Source organism: Rhineura floridana, chromosome 1 (genome assembly GCF_030035675.1).
Source record: "Rhineura floridana isolate rRhiFlo1 chromosome 1, rRhiFlo1.hap2, whole genome shotgun sequence".
Lineage (NCBI taxonomy): Eukaryota > Metazoa > Chordata > Lepidosauria > Squamata > Rhineuridae > Rhineura > Rhineura floridana.
The window spans coordinates 185015528-185037251 of NC_084480.1; the positions used below are offsets into that span (position 1 = coordinate 185015528).

General features: G+C 41.4%; 1 protein-coding gene across 3 annotated transcripts in view; it reads left to right on the forward strand.

The window, feature by feature from the left end:
* Positions 1-6121: 6121 nt before the first annotated feature.
* NFX1 (nuclear transcription factor, X-box binding 1) overlaps positions 6122-21724 on the forward strand; it is a 67619-nt gene continuing 52016 nt past the window's right edge. For 2 of the 3 annotated variants that reach the window (XM_061589066.1, XM_061589072.1), the window contains exons 1-6: positions 6123-6293; positions 7813-8805; positions 11053-11214; positions 11462-11539; positions 12706-12811; positions 14508-14579. In XM_061589066.1, coding sequence (XP_061445050.1) covers positions 6266-6293; positions 7813-8805; positions 11053-11214; positions 11462-11539; positions 12706-12811; positions 14508-14579 — 1439 coding nt within the window. In that variant the 5' untranslated portion in view covers positions 6123-6265. Of the gene's footprint in view, positions 6294-7812; positions 8806-11052; positions 11215-11461; positions 11540-12705; positions 12812-14507; positions 14580-21724 lie in introns of all 3 variants that reach the window. The other variant, XM_061589080.1, reaches the window with a different exon arrangement.

Here is a 21724-nt window from a genome sequence, read left to right on the forward strand (position 1 = left end):
TGAATGGTCTATATTATCCCTACAGGGGCCAAGATGTAAAAGACCTCTGACCACTCGAAACAGCTGCACTGGACGGCTCCCCACAGACACAATAGTGGCAGACTGCCATGGAGTAGGCCTTCAAATAGGGTCTAGCCCATGTTTGATCAGACTTGCTCCGAGTCTTCTGCCAACATCGCTCTAGTCTCCGTCTCATTCGTTTCATCACCATCAGCTCCTTGGTAAACCAGGGGGCTGGTCTGGCTCCACTTCGTGAGAGGGGACACTCAGGAGCGATCATGTCCACCACCCTGGCCATTTCCCCATTCCAGAGGTCAACCAGAGCTTTGACAGAATCGCCTGCCGAGGTGACACGAAAATCCCCAAGAGCCATCAGGAAATCATCCAGATCCATCAGCCTCCTGGGGCGGACCATCCTAATCGGTCCCCCACCCCTGCAGAGGTTCTGAGACCCAGTGAGTCTAAACCCAACCAGGTAGTGGTCTGTCCATGACAATGGAACTACAGAAAGTTCCTCCACACCAAGATCACCATAATCCCCCTCCACACAGAAAACAAGGTCCAGGGTGTGGCCAGCGACATGAGTGGGGTCAGATATTACTTGGGACAGACCCATGGTTGTCATGGAGGCCATAAAGTCCTGAGCCACTCCAGACAGGGTGGCCTTGGCATGGATGTTGGAAGTCCCCTAGCACCACAAGCCGAGGGGACTGCAACATCAACCCCGAGACCACCCCGGCTAGCTCAGGAAGGGAGATTGTTGAGCAGCGGGGTGGGCGGTACATCAACAGAATCCCTATTCTGTCCCAACCACTCAACTTCAGATACACACACTCGAACCCTGGATACTGTGGGATAGGGCACCTGGTCAGGGAAATGGTATCACGCTAGACCACTGCAACTCCACCTCCCCACCCCCAGATCTCTCCTGTTGCTGCACAGAGAAACCTGGCAGGCAAAGCTGAGAGAGATTCACCCCCCCAGCTTCATCCAGCCAGGTCTCTGTAATACAAGCCAGGTCGGCATGCTCATCCAGGGTCAAGTCTTGAATGGCCGTTGTTTTACCATTCACCGACCTGGCATTCACGAGCAGCAATTTCAACCGAGGGGGACTGTCACCAAGGCTATCCAGGCTATTTGCAAGGGGAGACAATTTGGGGGCAACTAGCACCCTGTTGCATTCCCATCTCTCCTGATAACATAACTGCCTCCCCATTCCGTATCTTCCTCTGCCCTCTACTTGCCTTTTATCATTTTCCTGATTAATATCATTAATTTCTCTGGCATCCTCTCAGGCTTGTTTGTACATTTCCTATATTCCTGTATTTTATCTACAGGAAGCTGACCTTCCTTTCCCATTCATTTTTTTTTAAAGAATCCTTGGCATCACTGGGGAACCAGCTGAAGCCCATGCCTAAATAGGGGGCCCTCTGCCAATCCCTGGAGCCACCTCACACTGGTGATCCTCCTCCTTCCTGTTACTGCCAGTTCACTCATCCTCTCCACATGAACAGTGAGAGGAGTGGGAACAAGGAATAATGTACACCTTGCCCTCTCCATGTGGGAGGCATTATGGAATGGGCTTAAGAAAATGGGTAGTGGCAACACTAGGGAGGAGAGCAAATTCAGGGAGGAGCCATATGGATTGGATTCTAACCAAGATCCTTCTCCCCAGAATACCTGCATCTGGCACTCACTCAGGGCACCTTGAATTGTACTTGGAAATTTACTAGCAACCAGTGCAGTTAAGTCCAAATAAGTGCAATATGTTTCTTGTGCCAGACACCTTTAAGGAGCAAGAAGGCAGCATTCTGTGCTACTTGTAGTTTCTGGGCTGCCTTCATTGGTACCCCCATATAGAATATGCTACAGTTAGGGTTGGTCTTACCGGTAAGATCATGTTCTGTTAAGTAACAAGTATTCAGATCTGAAAACTAATAAAGTCCAGATGGTGGTGGTCATTTCTTACTTGCCCTTCACTAGCAGGGCCCAGGGCATACAGAAACACAATACAATTGAAACAGCAATAAACAACAACCACCCCAAAACAATTCCATACAACTCATTACAGTGAGAACAGCAAAATCAGTTCTTTAATTTTGAAGGCCAGGGTAAAGAGGTACATCTTCAGCAACCAACACAAGTTGTAAAAAGATGGTGCCAAATGAACTTCTGTGGGAAGTTCCACGTTAGGGCCACCACTGAGAAGACCCTTTCACAAGCTTTCAGCCTTGAACCTCTAAGAGACATAGAACCACCAGGAGGGGTTCCTCCACTGACCTTAATCCCTGGTCTTTCAGATTTTGAGGACATTAAACACACGTTATTTAGAGCTTTAAACACAAAGGTGAGCACATTGAATTGGGCTCAGAAGATAATAGGCAACCAGTGCAGCAGCTTCAGAATATGTGTTATATATGTTCTTGTAGCTGTCCCTGTCAATAGCCTGGCTGAGTATATTTTGAATAATTTTCAGGGGCAGCCCCACATAGAGTACACTGCAATAATCTACCCTGGAGGTTATCAGAGCATGGAGTAAAGTGGCCAAGTTATAATAGGCTTTGACCATGATGTGCCAGTTTCTTCCAGGCTTCTCAGCCTAAAAAATTTCAAGTTCTGCCCTGCCCTGTCAAATTCCATTCAGGACCTGTCAGGTTCTGTCTGATTTCTGCAGCATGACTGCACTGGGGAAGAAGCCATATTTTTGTAATCAAAAGTTGTCAACTCTAGCAATAGTAGTATAGAAGTCACCAAGGGACAAATAAGTATAGCTTTGTTTTAAAGGATGGTGCTTCTAGTCTTAGCTGAAGCTCAGGCCTTCAGAAGTAATGTCAACTCTAGGAACACTTCCAAAATGTGGACCTGCTCTATAAATGTGAGTGAGACTTTGTCAAGAATGGATACACTCAACTGTTGAAACGATATGGACTGCTTCACTACCATAACATCCATCTTGTCTGGGTTCATTTGAGTTTGTTCATATTCATAGTTTTCATTGTCTTTTTGTGGTGAAACGTATTGACATCCTGATACAATTATTAAAGAAGGAAATCTGTGAGGAAAACTGTTAGTGCCATCTTTGCAGCAATCTGCTCCTAATTCTGTAGACATAATACGGAAGTTGTCTTGGCTGAATACATCTCCATCTCCTGTCCTGATATGCTGTTATTAAAACACAGGCCTTACTATTTGGGAGGCCAGAGATTTTTCACTCAAAACAAAAGATTTTGTGTGGGTGAATGACAGAATACATTGACACTACAGCTTTTAAGAAGCAGGCTTTTGATCTGAATTATTTATTATAGTGACTTGCAGTGTAATTCTATGCATGTCTACTCAGAAGTAAAGCCCACTAAATTCAGTTGGACTTATTCTGAAGCAAGTGGGTAAAGGATTGGAGTCTTAGTTCATTAGTGTGGTATGGCAATTGGGGAGTCAGATATGGTGTATAGGGGGTGTTTGGATCTGTAAATTTGACGGTTGATTAATTTGTGCTGTCATTATTTTGAACTGGCAGGCTTGCTCTTGACAGAGGATATTCTTCTGTTTGAAGGGCTATTATAGGACAGCCCTCTGTCTGAAGATGTTCTATGTTAAGGACTGTCCAGTCCAAGTCCAGTTTAAAGATTAAAAACCAAAACAAAGGACAACAGGTGCCTTGAATTTGCCCATCAATAGTTACCACTTGGGCAGCAGTCTTAGCAGGCACAACTGTCACCTGGTCACAGTCTATCCTGCTATGGTGAGATTAATTGTATTTCTATTTGCATTACTAGGGGCTACTGCCCCTGCTCACTTCACTTACCAACCCTGCCTAAACCCTACCCTACAGCACCCCCAAGCCTTCTCCCTACTGCCTCTGCCAGGTGCCCCCTAACGCAATCCTATGTGAGTCCAGAGCATACCCCACAGGTGGCCAGAGCCCCTCACAGGTCACCCATCCCCCATGGGTTAAGAACTCCCACCTCCACATGGGTTGCTAAAGGTCTCCACACCTCCTCCCCAAGGGGTCGCCGAAGCTTTCTCTACCCCCTTCCCCCAGGGGTCGTTGAACCTTTCTCTACCCCAGGTGTTGCTGAAGCTCCCCTGTCCCCTTTGTGGGTCCCCGAAGCTCCCCCCACTACTAGGCAGCTCCCTAAACTTCCCCCCAAGCACTTGCTGCAGCCCTACCTCCACTGCTTACCTTATTGCCTTCTTCTTGCTGCTGCTGCTGCCACTCACCAACCCGCTCACTCACTCAGCCCTCCGCCACTGTGCCCCTCTGCACCCCTCTTGCTGCTGTCCCCTCTCGCTGCTGCTACTGCTTTTACCACCCCCTCTTGCCACCCCTGCTGCTGTCACTGCCACCAGTTTGCCTCGCCTTGCCCACTTCACTTATAAGCATCACGCTACTCATGAATGCTTCAAGGGAAAGGGGGATATTCAACTACATTTTTGTACTTGCACAAGGATTTGCGGTAGCACAAGGAGATTTCATGCTCTCCTCCCCCACACCATCTCCAAACCTGCTCTGGAGGGTTGAGGGAACCCAAAACCAGAATTAGGGGGAGATTGTTCTGTTGCACAAGGAGAAACTGTAGCACTGGCAGAACGATCAGCTTAGCACTATGTTGAATACAACCCAAGTTGTTATTTCTAAATTTGTATGTAGGCATACAAGTATGTATAGGCACATTTTATGCACATTTGTGCCCTCTTTTGGTGATACATAAGTTGCCACACTGTGCTCACCCTGGGGCTTTATAGAAATGAAATGGTCAGATAGGATTGACATTAGGTATTGTTTGGGTTATTGTTGTATTTGGTTGCGGTGGCTAACAGATTGTTTTCTGTTGAATGTATGTGTGGATGTGTTCAAAAAGGCTACTTTAAAAAAATTGTTTAAAGGGACTGGAGCTTGAGGTTATCTGAAAGGCTATCTTTCACCTCACAGCAATATGCCTAATTTCAGCTGTGTAAGCATTGAGAATTAGGCTGTGGAAATATATGTATACAAAATAATAACATAGTACAAGATGTACCACTTTAGATTGTGGGTAACAGATTGGATGTTGGAATGGTTCCTCACCTAGCAAACATCAGGGAGAGGGCTAGCTTAGAATATTTCTTTCCCTACTAATGTTATGTTGAGGGATAATTAATTAATTAAGGAAAAGGAGGAACATTTAAACATGCAATCCCCTCCATCGTCAGGCTCAAATGGTACAGTCCCATCAGGCCTAAACCACACAATTATTTTTAATATGGACTTGGATGAGGAAAGAGCACTCTATACAGGCTAAGAGGCACTCTCTTCCTCATTACTTCACATATTTAAAGTTGCTGAATCCTGGGGCTAACAATTAATTCCAGCAAGTCTCTTGTGTGCTATGAACAGCAGTGTGAAAAGTAAAATATCCAACAGGTGAATCATTCTCCATTTCTAGAAGGTTTACTGATTAAATTGGTAGATCGTGTAGACAGTAAGGGATAGAAGGCCTCTGCCAGAAAAAAAGCAGAAATTCTACAGGTCCTAGGATTAGAAATAGGTTTCAGGTTCATGGAGATTTACCTGAAATTAATCCCATGGTCCTTAGGATGGATGGCACTGCATTTTAAGATATTTCAGATGAGTTTGTGTTACCATGGCTGGAAGTCAGTGGAGGATGTTAGTTTGCCAAGGGACACCTTTTCAGACTTTAGGACTGCAAAGTTGAACGGCCTCCTGTCGAATACATTCCAGATGAAAATAAAATTACAAAAGAAAAAAGGAGGGGTGACCAAAGCAGGGTATTTTAAGAGCATTTGCTGTGGTTAATGTTTAATCTCAAAGAGTAGGCAGATGCCTGAAATGCTTCTGAGGAACAATAATCACACTGAAATGTCTTTTCTCGAGCGTTTTCTGAGGGCTGTTCCTATATTAAATATATACGGGTATATGCATGTGTATTGAGCTTTACAGGCAGAAGCTGAGAACTGTCTCATTTGGGCGGGTAAGGTTAAGCCAACGGGACTCTTGTACTTTCGCGACGCATCAGGCATTGACACAGCCGTTTCCTGTCCTTAGGCGGCCTCTCATCGTGCCTATATCAGGTAGGGAAAAGCCGGCGCAGGAAGGGGGCGCTCTGGCGTGGCGGGTGGTGTGAGGAGGAGATAATGGGCGGGCAGAGACCGGCGCCTGCGCGTCTCAGTGGGGCAGACAGGAGCTCCTTGGAGCAGCCTTGCGAAAGAGCCGGAGCTTCTTTAGTTGAGCTGGCTGGCTGTTGGCCCAGTCCGGCGCGGGAGCATGGCGGAGGCGGCGTTGCCAAGCTCAGGTAGGAACTATTGGGGCTTGGAAACGGGGAGGGCATCGTCGCCGCTGGGCCTGGCGAGTGAAAAATGAGCCTGTGATTGGAGGGAGTCTCGTGTGTGACTGGACCGGACTAGGAGGTCAGGGCCGGATAGAAGGCGACATTTCGTCCCGCCCTCACCCCAGAGGGCGGTGAGAGAAACAGCCGAGGAACTCCGTCCCTTCCCTCTCCAAACGCCGCCTCACAACTGCTTTCTCCCCCACGCCGCGTGTCCTTTCCCGGTCAAAGCTGATGCCGTCCGAGGCCTCGCGGAAAGGGTTTCGATTGGAAAAGCGAGTTTTTGCCTTGCTTCCTTGACCAACTGAGAAGGGGGGGTTGTATAGGCGACAGTAACAGCAGTTGCATAAACGGCACACACACACACACACACGGTTTACTACTTATACATCGCCTCTTAACATGTAACCAAGGCGGTTAAAAGCAACATAAGTCATAGTTCTAGGTGAGAGACTCTGGGAGTCTCCCGTGGAAAACATTACGTGATGGAGGGGAATCTTCATTCCTCAGCGTTCTCTGCTGCTGCAGTGTATCTTGCATCAACAGATGTGACGCTGATGCACGGGGGGGGGGGAAGGAGCATCTTGAACATCCAGGGCAAATTGCATCCTTCGCTTTCTTGCAGAAGGAGCAGAGAAACGTTAGCACTGGAAAATATTTCACACTATTAAAATATCAAATCGCTGGTCATCCAGAAGTACTATTCAGTCAATTAGAAAATCGTTATGGATAGTTGCAATGCAGCATTGAAACGTTGCTGTAGCCTGCCTATTTGCACCAGAGACTGCAGTTTGGATAGGGGGAGACTGTAGACCTTTTCAGAGACGTTATTTTTTGTACAGAGGCTGTTGTGAGAGTCATTAAAACAGTGTATCTTCCCTCCTCCACTTTTGTAGTGAATCACTGTGGTAAGGCTGTTTGAAGTAGGCATCTTTGAAAATGTAATTTTACATACACAAAATGTTATTTTCTGAGTAAAGATAAGCGCTGCTGAATTCATCCATAGTTGAAACAAATAATTTCCTGTCTTATAATAGCAGCAAAATGTGTATTGAGACTTTTGGTTGCTGCACAACCAGAAAATTAAACGGCACACACTAAAGGGTATTTATTTATAGAATGTGATTGACACATTTCTAAAATATACTGACAGTATATAGAATGTCATCATGTTATATAGAATGAGAAAAAAAGCCACACACCTCAGTGCTTGTAGTTATTTGGCATAATGCTGCAATCAATAAGTCAGTTGATTGTGATAATGCAAGTACTGTAGTCTTAATCTTTTTACTGAAGAAACATAAAACAATTGGGACAGAAAAGCATGCCAGCATGATGTCTGGCATGGTTTCCAAACAATTTCCTCCCAAAGCCTGAAAGTGTAGCCCATAGAGGCAACATTGTTTTGACATCACTTGCCCAGTTAATCCATTCTGGATTTTGCTGAACAGTAAAATGCTTGTTTCAGTATATTCCTTTTTTCTAGGTGAGTTAAATCCAGATGCAACTGACTTCATTCCAAGGGACAGGCAAACTTTCAGTCTAAACTGGTGCAGTCATTCCAGATTGGAGTCAAATCGGGACTCAAGCAGAAGTGTTATGCCACCTCCTGTTCAACCTAGGCACAGTAAATATGAAAATTTTCCTGTAGATCAGCATAATTTTTATAGTCTAGAGAGTCAGCATAGATGCCAACCAGATTCTTCATTCAACAGTATGGGTAAAACTAAGGGCCGCAACTTACACAATCAGCGATGGCAGAGGTCAAGGAATGAGAGAGCACGTGGCAAAAATCAGGCAAAGCAGACAACTGCAGGGAGTTCAGAAGATCCTCAGTGCTTAGATAGCAGATTGATTCCAGGGCGGAGGATGAATCCAAGAGAATACAGTGATTTTTCTTCAGACAGTGAAAAGGAGGCTGCTACTGCAGATAACAGAGGAGCAAAACCAAAGAAGACGTATTTGATGCATTCACGTGGAAGAGGGCTGAAAGAAAAGGAGAAACATCCACCTGAAAGGGATAAAAGAGTAGTCCCTAAATGGAAGGACAAGCCCAGTGAAAATATACCAGCAATAGATCTTACACAGTCAGACTCTTCTGAAGCATCGATTGGAAAAGCAATGTCTGATGGCTTTTCTGACAATAGCATTGCACGGAGAAAGTACCCTTTTGCAAACAGATATTTTAGGGAACCTACGTGGAATAAAGAAACTGGCAAGAGGCAAGATACATCCAGGAGTAAAAATGCAAAACATGTTAAAAATGCATCTCTCCCACATCCTCCCAAAGAAAGCACTGGTGAAAAGAAAGAATCTGTGTTGCATGAAAGAGGTTCAAACTTTGTGAGTGTGTCACAGGCACAACCATTGCATGAAGCAGGTACACGGGAAGGGAGAAAACCTCTGCTTCAAGAGGGATATAAAAGCAGGCACTGGAAAAGGAAAAATGATGCACCAAAGAACAAGGAAACTCATACAGGTACATTTCCTAATTATATATCTGTTTGAAGCCTTGAAAACCCACATGTGTACTTTTCTTTTGCTTTCGCAGAAGTGCTTTTTCTTGGTATTATACAAAATGTCCAAAGCTAGTTGTATAGATAAATTATTAAGATGGATATAGGGAAAGCCCAGAGAGCTATTGCTTCACCGCCCAGAGAGCTATTGCTAGTCGGGCGGTATATAAATTTAATAAATAAATAAAATAAATATAAAATAAAATAAAGATATGAACAACAACAACAAATGTTATGGCACATGACTTCTGCTTGCAGGGTTAGAACAAGCATCCATGGATGAATGATAAAAACATGGGTATAGTGCATATGTTAGGATATTTTCAGCACCAGTGAATCTATTTTTCTTTTCTCAGGCCTTTTAAAGTTTTTAGTTCTTTGAACTATCACAGAGATGGGGAATGTGTGGCCCTCCAGATGTTGAACTTCAGTTCCCATTAGTCTCAGCCAGCGTGGCCAACAGTAAGGAATGGTGGAACTTGTAAGTCCAGCAACATCTGGAGGACCAAAGGGTCCCATTCCGTGAACTGTCAGTTTCCTCTTTGTTGGATTATACATTTTTATTGGTCTTATGCTGCTTCATATGTTTTTTATGCTGGTTTTATACTTACTGTGCTGGTGCAGCTTTTGAATTTATTTTTTTAATTGTATGTATTTCTTGATTTTAAATTGTGAACTGCCCAGAGGACTTGATTGATTGGGTGGTATATAAATGTCATAAATACATAAAATGAGTTTTAATTTCCTGGGTTTTGAATTGGACATGATAGCTGAATAGTGAACCCAATTGCTTTCTGAATCTTATATTGGTAGTTCTGAGGAATCCCGTGGTTCCTTGGAAGCTTTTCAGGAATTTCTCAGTAGAAAAAGATCAGCAATGGCTAAGGCTGCTATCCTAATCCCACTTATCTGCAAGTAAGCCCCATTGAATTTGGTAGGACTTACTTCTGAGTAGACATGGTTAGGATTGCTCTGTAAGAAGCTTTCTTGAATTTGCAATTTGCTCACCATGACAATTCTTTGTGCAGTATCAAGCTGCCAGGAAGGTTTGGTGCACTTTCAGGGGCAGTGGTGAGGCCTAACATGGATGGACTTATATTTGCCTCAAATTATCTGCAGCATCCAGAGGTTCTGTGGCAGGCATGCAAGGTTCCATAGTAGTTGAGTCAGTGTGCAAAGGGTTCCCTGAAGGTAGAATACTTTAAACCAAGGCCATCTATGAATGATACCAAGGCCTATTTATAATAAGCAAACAGTGTCCTGAAGTTCAACACCGTGTTGCTTGGGAAGGTGCTGCACTAATGCTGTAATGTCAGCAGCACTTGCTGTGCAAAGCTTCTCATCTCTGTAGTACTGCTGTGCAGAGTGATGTTTTGGAATTGCCTGCTGTTTGATGGCACTTACAGCCAGACTGCATATGTGAAATAGTACTTGCAAAAAATCTGGACACCTGCTGCACTGATGAAATAGCATGGATATTTAGATAAAAGATAATCAGTACTTGAAAGATCATGCCCTTACCTTTTAGTAATACAGCACATTTTGCTTTCTGTAATGTAGCTGGTTGGCCAAGGTTAAAGAGGAACATCTACTATCTTGAGTTTATATCTAACTGAACTCGACCACCACAAAGGATTTGTTTACTGTGCTGCTCATTGTCTGCAGCATATTGAATGAATTCTTTCAGGCCGTTTCAGTAGCTGGTTTTGCTACATGGCTGCTTTGCCAGATCAGAACAACTTTACAGTTTAGATGATGATTTATGTAGAATGTAAACAGTATACATGTGTGCTCTACTAATAAGTAAATACTGCAACTGCCTGATCTCACACAGAGCTAAGCACATCACAGCCTATTGATTTCACTGGGCTTTGAATACCTCCCTTCAACATCCATTAGAATTGTGAACAATCTTGTTCATCAGATGACTGGAGTGGATAATAAAGGTGTTTGATCTTAAATACACATATGGACCTGGGGGTAGGGGAGATGGTTATGCAAGATGAGAGAAAAACATAAAGCAATAAATACTGAAAGCAGAAATACCATACACAAATTAATTATTGAAGTCAACGACATTGTTAAGTGGGAATAAATTTGTTTAATATGCAATGGGCTTCATTCTGGTGCAACAAACTAACAGTAGCTGCTCCTCTGACTTCTGTTATTGGACTAATGCTTGTATATTTATACTGAAATATCTCTCTTAGGGTCTCTGATAGAGCAGCTTACCTCAGAAAAATATGAATGTATGGTATGTTGTGATGTGATCCGTGTGGTGGCCCCAGTGTGGAGCTGTCAGAATTGCTATCATGTATTCCACTTGAGCTGCATTAAGAAGTGGGCAAGATCACCAGCAGCACAGACTGAAGGTCAGTGTTTACTCATACTTGCTAAATGTATGGCGAAGTTCTCTGTGTTTATCTTCTTCAAATAGTCTTGTGTGAAAGTCTCAAGTAATTTTATGTCCGCTAAGTGTATTGAAGTGGTATGTGAGGCTTCTTTCAAGAAATTATTTTTCTATTATTTCAGTACATAAGGTGATCAATTATATCGTGAAATAAACTGAGGATCTTAAAGAAATAAAAACAATCCATCTCCCTGTGTTTTTTTTGGCAGATAGCAATAGTGGTTGGCGATGCCCTGCTTGTCAAAATGTTTCATCTCAAGTTCCTAATATTTACACCTGTTTCTGTGGTAAGTGTCCTTCATATTCAGAGTACCTTCCCATTATTGAGGAATATGTTTTTGAAAATATCACCATTTTGGCAAGTGTTTCATTGTTAGGAAAACTGCATTTTTCTAGTTTAGCATTATTAATCCTCCAATGCATTTGTAATTCAGTATTGGTATTACCTTTATCAGCAGTAAACATAATCTATTATATTCCAACAGTCCCTCACATCCCATCCCACATTGTTCAGAAGCCCCCCCCCCCCAGACTTTTCAGGAGGCAGGTAGCTGCAGGAGGGAGAAGGCGGACGTATAATCATTTATTTACAAATAAATAAATCTAATGCTTAAAAAAACACTATTTGCAACTAAAAAAACTTCGAATTGGTGGAATTTACACTGGGGGATTTGCCTAATATATTGCTTGCCTTGAGAAAAGCAGTACTGGATGATAGCATATAAATTCAGTTTACAATATATGTACATAAGAGTGTGTGTGTATATTTATCTATCTATCAATATATATACACGCACACATAAATGCTCACCCATATATACTTATACAAGCACACATTTCCTTTGCCTTTCTTCTTTATGAAATATGCTTGCACCATGTGGCATGGAAGCTGCCATCTTGTCTACTGCTCTACAGCTTGCTGTCACTATGGAAACATTCAGTTCCATCTTTTAAAGCATAGTCTGAATGACATATGTTTAGAGTTATAATAGGATGCTAACCATTATAGATATAAATGACTGTTTCCAGTTCTTTTAATAGCTGAGAAGTATATTGAATTAGGCTGTGGTGGGGAGAGGTAAGAGGGAGAAGTTGTAGGCTAAACATGTAAATGCCATGGAAACCTGAATTATATTTGTAGGCATAAAATGAAGTTCTGCGTATCATTCTTGAAAGGAAATATTATATGGACAAAAGTAACTATGGATTGGGGAGAGAAGAAAAGGGTGATGTGGGCTGGAAGGATAAGTTGGAATTTGGCCATACTGTTTGTTATTCTCATGTAAGTTTTAAAATCTGTTGTAAAATGTGAAAGGGGATTGCTTTAAATTTTACACATTAGTAGAAATAAAAAATTGAAATATGTAATGAGTTTTAACTATAGTTCTATCTGCAGTTGTTTTATTTATTTATTTTGCAAATGAGCATTTTTTATATTGGATTTCTTCTGTAGGTAGGGTAAAAAATCCTGAATGGAATAGAAATGAAATTCCACATAGCTGTGGAGAACTCTGTAGAAAGAGAAGATCAGCTCAAGAATGTCCACATCTATGTAATATGTAAGTTTTATAAATGCTCAGTGTACTAGATGATGTGCCAAAACGCTTGGAAAAATAAGCAGGGTTAAAAAAGAACAAGTAGGCAGAGCAATACTAATCTCTGATCCACTGTATAGAAGGAGGTTAAGGTCCTGTTATCACTGTGAAGATAGCTGCTGAAAGGGTGGGCAGAATTTATCACTGGTGATATCTTTGCTACTGGTAGCCAGCAGAAACCCTCAAAACAGAGCAGTGTGGGAACAGGGAAGAGAAGTAGCTGGGCCAACCAAGGATCTACTGCTGCACAACCCTGGAACTGGTGCAGTGAAAAATGGCATTTTCACTGGCCTCCCCTCTTCCCTCCCTAGCCAGTGTGAGTGGCAGGGCTTGGATACAGTGGTGGTTCCACTATTCCATTCAGCACTGCTGTTTCTGAAGTTTTTAATGAGCTACCATAAGCATAGGACTCTCTGGATTGGTGCAGATGTTGATGGTGGGCTTCATTCAATGGCATGTTAATAAGTAGCTGTAGGATCATATATTCTCTCCCCATCCACCCATTTCTTTTTGGAGAGTGAATTCCCTTCACCCTTTCCCTGTTAGCTTTTGCCATGACTGAATGTTAAATGAACACTGTCATTAACTGCTGTTAAGGGCAACTAGAGTATCAGATGATTTGCACTCTAAAATGAAGCATGGGGGGCTGCATGAATCTGCTCCTGAGCTCTTAACCGCAACTAGGGACTTGTTTCTTCTGTGTTGTGTTAGGCATGGTAGAGTGACTATTGAGGGATGACAGTGACATAGTGTATAGCAGCTTCTCACTTTTCATTTGAGTGGAAGTCTCTGCAACTATGAGGACTATTCACTAATAGGCAAGACACCTATTCAATAGGCAAAAAACCGGTATGGGACCGTACCTATAGCCAACAGATATTTCTACCAAACTTTAAAAAGCAGGGAAATTGGGCAGCTATAGTGAATGCACCAGGGGAGCAGGAGACCTGACCTCTTCTCTGAGATATTGTACTGCCCTACAAATTTGTCAAAATACAGACACAATTTGGGTTTTTCACAGTCCAATCCACTTCCTGTGTAGCTTGAAAGGATTTGGTAACGTGCCTCTGAGCATATGGTGACTGGTGGCAACACAAGAGTGGCTATATAATAAAGACAATGTGCATATTGTATGGAAAACCCTTAGGCAGAAATGGACGATTTGTCTAGTGATCTGGTAGAGTGATTTCAATGTCCTGTTCAGCTTTCTGCTTCTCCTCATTGTGGCTACTATCTTTCTGTTGCTACTGTCTGCCTAGCCTTTCTATGCCTTTTACTTGAATTTTCTGCCACTGCACTTGTGCCAGAAATATTCATAATTCTTTGTAAACCTGATTTTTGCAGCAGAAGCAATTTTACAGAGTAAACATGCATGCAAATTTTCCTGATAAATTTCATAACTGTGGAAAATTTAAATTATACCTGTAGAGAGTTGTTGTCGGATTGTTTATATCCAACATTGTTGGATATAACAGGTACTTGAAAGCAAGACTTCTGTTTCAAATCAGAAACACTCTAGCATTGTAGTTATTAAATCCTATCCTTTTGTGTTAAAGTTTTGATACATGAATTTTAGTATGTGAGGATGGCTGCTAAATTTTGTGAATAAGATTGAAATGAAAATATTACGAAATTAACTTTAAGTGTTTTTATTTTTAAGACTCTGCCATCCAGGACCTTGCCCATCATGCCCTGCTTTTATGACCAAAAAGTGTGAATGCGGACGCACAAGGTGAGATTATGTTTAGATTTTCTTATAAAATACTTAATATTTACTGTATTTCACAAATTATTTAGAAGGGATTTCTTGCACTGTCCCTGAAGAATTCAAAACTTTTAAAATATAACATTGTCCATATTCTTGGCACATTGGCTAGCTATCTTTTTAATGGTCTCTGTCTCCTAGACTGTGTGTCTCATACATGTGCATATGTCTGCAGTTGAATTGTCTTGTGTAATGCCCTCATTTGGATGGTGGCCAGTGCTTTTAATTACAATCGATCTTTTGTCAAAATTGGAATATCTGGGAGGGTGCTTTTTGTTGGCAGCGGTGTATCGATTGCGTGTGCCCAGCAGGATAGAAGGATACCCACACACAGGCCGTTAATTGTTAAGAGTCTTTTACTGACAGGATTTTGTACAGGAACGGTTACAATACAGATACGAATACTTTCCTTTTCTCTCCTAACACCCCCACACCTTGTAGTTTCTTTTTCAAGGCTTTATAGGCTGGGTTTGCTCTGTGCCAGCTGCAGCCTCTGCTGTGAGCTGTCCTTGAGCTGCTGCACACCTTAACCCTTTACTTGTCTTTCATTTCTGTCTTTCTGGAAAACTAGACAAAGACTCCTCAGCAGCCTACACTTTTAGGGGTGAAAAAGTTGCTGAGAAGGAAAGCATGTCATGGATATTAATATTATATGATGGTCCAATGGGATATTGTCATAAGCAAATCTTTGTGTATGAATTATCTCTGTGTTCAATGACAGAAGCACTTACAGGCCTTACAGCAGAACCTGCATCAGAAATAGATGCCACCTTCTCCATTATGATTGTTTAGCAATTGCATGCTGTCTTTATGATGACACCACAAATAACTGTTCCTATTGTTACTAATTGTGCCCCTGCTGTGTGAGATTCCTGTCAAGTAAGAATTTTCAGACAATTCAGTTCAGAGATAGTTTTGATACAGCGGGGAAAAAGGAACAACATTTATGGACTGGGCCTCAAGTTTTCTTTTTTCATCAGTGACCGCTGATGTAAAACATTTAAGATGCCAACATTTGGTGCTTTTTTGACAAATTGTTCTCAAGATTTTTTTTTCTCAGGTTGTGCCTGCAGTTAAAAAAATAGTGAAAGGTAAATATTACAAAGCCACTAGGCTCAGGTTTTTAGTTTTATGTTGCTTTCATGTGTTTTGTTGTATGATATGATACTCATTTGATGAAAGATTACAATGCAGAGTTCTAGATTAGGTTGATTGTGCTGCTGAAATTAGATTATGCTCTTCTCATTTCCTTTTTAGAGTAATGTTAATTGTATGTCCTTTGTTCATTATACAATATATGTGCATACATTCATTTACCGTCAGTTTGACAGTGCTGTTATCTGAATAGACTCTGGTATGGTTATGTGGAAAAGGACATGCATAATTTTTGTATGAAATGATACTTGAGATATAAATCAACATGGATACTGAGAGTAGCCTTGAAGAACAAAGCTAAATTAATGCCAGACCAATCTTTACAGGGCATAGCAGTGAATGTATTGGTTTGTGTCCACACACTATGTGCTTGCATATATTCACATGGTTGGAGGCACAGCAGATCCTGTCCCCACAGATTGTGGTATGTGCATTTGAAAGCCTGTGTTGGGTGTACATGTAAGGCAGGTGAGGGGAACCTGTGGTCTTCCTGATGTTACTGGACTACAACTCCCATCATCCTTGACTAATTGCCATACTAGCTGGAGCTGATGGAAGTTTGACTTCAACCCTGACTTAGGGTGACATCCTCTGGTTTCAGCCTACTCAATTCTGCTTGCACAAACAGAACTTCCCCTTCCTTTCCTCCCCCCTGAATCCTTGGGGGGGGGGCAAGGAGCTGCAGAGGGATGGAGAGGTAGAAGTCCTGCTGCATCCGCTGCTGTGACACTGGTTCTCACCCACACATACAATTTAAGGTGCACACAAAATATTTTATGGGTTCTGAAGAACCCTGAAGAATGTGAGCCAACACCATAAATGGAACACCCTACAATACAGGCATAAGAAGAAATCAGGTCGTGCATGAGAGTATTCCAGTACCTGAACATCTAACGGGGATAGCCAATGTGGTGCCCTCCAGATGATATTGGACTACAATTCCCATCAGTGTCAGGGACACCTATAGGATGTCCACATTGACTAACCATAATCTATCAGAATAAACAATTCTTACTGGTTCTTATTTACACAAATTGTAAAGCAAATGATGGAATTCAGTACCTGTTTCTCTAATGAAGACAACATATATGAGGATACACACATTCCCTGCTTAAGATACTGGAATTCCTACTCTTCAGGAAATGGAGTATTACTGAAACTACATCATCACCTTTAGGATGCACAACTTAACGTGGTGAGGGGGTTTGAGAGTGATGAAGAAGCTGAGAGCAAAGCCCGCCAGGAGTCTAGACCAAGAGGCTAGACTCCTAGCAGGGGCACCCAAGGCGGAATGGTCAAAGCTGAGACACCAAACTAAGATGCATCCAAACTCAGAGGAAGGCAATGGTAAACCACCTCTGAATATCTGTTACCATGAAAAGCCTATGAACAGAGTATCCAAAATGCAACACGAGATAGTGCTGGAAGATGAGACCACAGGTCAGAAGGCACTCACCGAGCTACTGGGGAAGAACAAAGGACAAGGACAACTATCGCTGTGACTAATGACACAGCTAGGTCAAAGCCGAAAGGAAGCCCAGAGGCTGATGCGCACAGATGCGAAAGGAGAGTCCGGAGTTGTATGACGCACACAATAGAAACATGGAATGTGAGAAGTATGAACCAGGGAAAGTTAGAAATTGTCAAGCAAGAAATGGAACGTATCAACATTGCAATACTTGGCGTCAGTGAATTAAAATGGACGGGAATGGGACATTTTCAATCAGGCAACTATAAAATATTTTACGCAGGAAATGAGAAATCAAGAAGAAACGGGGTTGCTTGAATGAATGAATGAATGAATGGTCTTTATTGTTTATAGCCAAAGGCCATCACAATATATAACAAATACTGCAGAGACAAATGCAGTGACATTACATTACGTTTAAAAAGTCTAAAATAAGCATATTTAAAATACATATTTTAAAATAGAACCTAACGGAAAAACTATAAAACCTTTCAAAATGGGATTATATTGGATTAAAATGGATTAAATTGAAAAACAAATAAGATTAATAGTTGCTTTAATAGTGAGAAGTGATGTAGCAAAAGCAATTAGGAGCTACAACGCAAGGTCTGAACGAGTGATATCAATGAGATTAAATGGGAAACCTATTAACATAACCATCATCCAAGTCTACGCTCCAATGCAAAAATACAGAAGAAGAAGAACTGGAGAGATTTTATGCAGAAGTACAGGAGGAAGTTGATCACACACCAAAACAAGTTGTTCTGATAATCATGGGGGACTGGAATGCAAAAGTAGGGAACAGAGAAGAACTAGGAACTGTGGGAAAATGAGGCTTAGGAGACATAAATGAAGCAGGAGAAAGACTTACTGAATTCTGTGAAGCCAATAATTTGTTTCTTGCGAACACATTTTTTGAGCAACCAAAAAGAAGACTGTACACATGGACATCACCAAATGGTCAATATAGGAATCAAATTGATTATATAATTGGTAGTAGGATGGAGAAGTTCCATACTTAATGCGAAAACAAGACCAGGAGCAGACTGCGGTACAGATCATGAACTGGTGGTATCGAAAATCAGAGTAAAGCTAAAGAACAACAACAAAGCATTCATAATGTCAAAATACAATTTAAATAACATCCCAGAAGACTATAAAGATCAAATAAGGAACAGATTTGAAGCTTTAAACTTAGTTGACAGAGAACCAGAAGAACTATGGAATGAAGTCAGAGAGACATTATCAGGGAAGAATGCAAAAAGTGAGAGACCTCAATGACTGAAGAAACTCTTAAAATGGTTAAAGAGAAGAAAAGCAAAAGGAGATAGAAATACAGTCACAACCCTAAATGCAACAATACAGCGACTAGTACGTAGAGACAAAGAACTATTACAATAGTTATTGTATAGAAATGGAAGAGGACAACAAAAAGGGAAGAACAAGAGCCCTATTCCAAAAGATTAGAGAAATGAAAGGGAAATTTAAACCACGACTAGGGATGTTGAATAATCAACAGGGGAACACACTGACTGACCGAGATGAAATAAAAGGAAGATGGAAGCAATACACTGAAGAACTATATAAAAGAGATGCAAGGATGACAGACTCATTCACGGAGGAACTGTATGATGAAGAACCAGAAATTTTAGAATGTGAGGTGAAAGCTGCTCTTAAAATAGTTGGAAGAAACAAATCAACAGGAACAGATGGCATACCAATAGAATTGCTACAAGTTACTGAGACTTAATCTGTCCAAATTTTGACAAAAATCTGTCAAAAATATGGAAAACTAAACAATGGCCCACAGAAGTGTTCAATATATATCCCAATTCCAAAGACGGGATCCCAGGGAATGCAGTAATTATTGAACTATTGCCTTAATATCCCATGCAAGTAAAGTAATGCTCAAGATTCTACAACAAAGGCTCTTACCATATATTGAGTGAGAAATGCCAGACGTCTAAGCTGGATTTAGAAAGGAAAGAGGCACCAGAGATCATATCGCAAACATACGTTGGATAATGGAACGGATGAAGGAATTTCAGAAGAGAATCACCCTGTGCTTTATAGATTACAGCAAAGCCTTTGACTGTGTAGATCATGAAAACCATGGAATGCTTTAAAAGAAATGAGGGTGCCACAGCATCTGATTGTCCTGATGCGCAACCTGTACTCTGGACAAGAGGCTACTGTGAGGACAGAATATGGTGAACCTGATTGGTTCCCCATCGGAAAGGATGTGAGACGGGTGTATTTTATCATCCTATTTGTTTAATCTGTACGCAAGAACATATCATACAGAAAGCGGGATTGGACCAAGATGAAGGAGGTGTGAAAACTGGAGGGAGAAATATCAATAATTTAAGATATACAGATGATACCATACTACTAGCAGAAACCAGTAATGATTTGAAACAAATGCTGACGAAAGTTAGAGGAAAGCACAAAAGCAGGAGTACAGTTGAACGTCAAGAAAACTAGTGACAGTAGAAGATTTATGTAACTTTACAGTTGACAATGAGGACACTGAACTTGTCAAGGATTATCAATACCTTGGCACAGTCATTAACCAAAATGGAGACAATAGTCAAGAAATCAGAAGAAGGCTAGGACTGGGTAGGGCAGCTGTGAGAGAACTAGGAAAGGTCCTCAAATGCAAAGATGTATCACTGAACACTAAAGTCAGGATCATTCAGACCATGGTACAGTATTCCCGATCTCCATGTATGGATGTGAAAGTTGGACAGTGGAAAAAAAAGCGGATAAGAGAAAAATCAATTCATATGAAATGTGGTGTTGGAGGAGATCTTTGTGCATACCATGGACCATGAAAAAAGACCAATAATTGGGTGTTAGAACAAATTAAACCAGAACTATCACTAGAAGCTAAAATGATGAAAGTGAGGTTATCATACTTTGGACACATCATGAGAAGACATGATTCACTAGAGAAGACAATAATGCTGGGAATAACAGCAGGGAGTAGAAAAAGAGGAAGGCCAAAGAAGAGATGGATTGATTCCATAAAGGAAGCCACAAACCTGAACTTACAAGATCTGAACAGGGCGGTTCACAACAGATGCTCTTGGAGGTCACTGATTCATAGGGTCACCATAAGTCATAACAACACATAACAGCAACAACACCACTTAAGGTGAACTTCTGGATTTTATCCCAGAAATGTGTTGCCAGCTTCTCCAGAGAGGCAGAGCCTTCCACACCCCAGGTCTTCAGCTTCTTCAGAATACTCCAGCTATGAAGACTCCTTTGGAGCTATCCAATATCCTGTTCTAGTGTACCTTGCTGTAACTTGGACTGGACACAGCGTGCTTCCCCTGCGAGTCTCAAGCTCCCATGGAGCCAGTCAGTTCCTTTGAAAAATTCTACCTTTTGGCTCAGTATCCCACTCAGCATCATGGTTCATTCCACCAGAACAAGTTGCTTTAACTGCACCATCAACTAATTCATCCATTTCAGAAATCTACCAGATAATAAGACAGCATCTGGATCTGCGGGCCAAATCTCCAATATATATATGATTTTAATAGATAAAGAAGTGGGTACTCTTCTAGGTCTCAAAAAACAATGGGAGGAAGATTTTGGCTTTACAATGGAACACCAGGACTGGGTCAGACAATGGAATAGGTCCACTCTGGATAGCGCTGCAACTCAAGTTAAAGAACAGATACTCAAATTGGCATATTGATGGTACTCCACTCCTATTATCTAGAATAACAGCATCAGCATCTCCAAATTGTTTGAGAGAATGTCAAATGAAGGGTATGTATTACCATATGTGGCGGTCATGCCCAAGGGCACTGGATTTTTGGACAAAGGTTTTTAACCAAATTAGAAAAATAATCAAATCACCTTTGGATATGACCCCTGAACTGGCCCTGTTAAATTTATTTGATGGTAACAATATGGATCTAAAATGCAAACAGATGTTTAGACATTTATTAACAGCAGCACATCTTACCTTGGCCCGGTTCTGAAGAGATCTTAATGGAGCTACAATTAATTGTTGGCATAAGAAAATTTGGCAACTGGCTGTAACTGAAAAAATAATATGTAAACAAAGTACTGAGGGGTCAGGTGAAGAATGATGATTTTATAGGGAAACTCTATGATCGTATTTGTTTTGTTAATGATTAAACTAACAATATGGCTCTACCAACACAACATATACGATATGGACAGCCTGTAACAAATAAACCTAATCCATAATGATGAATAAAGGATGTTTTACACCATGTAAGATGATTCTGTTTAATAGATCACACATTGGTGTTTGAATTATAAGACAGCCCAGTTCCCCAACATATTACATTGTAGATGGCAGTGTACCATTAAGGGTTCTGCTACTTACCTGAATACTTACTTGAAAGGCTTCTTTTGTTTGGTTTTAGAGGTTTTTTCCTTAGTTGTTAAGAAATGCGAATGAAGGGGACTTTGGGTTTTGTGGTTTCAACGTGAATTATAACCA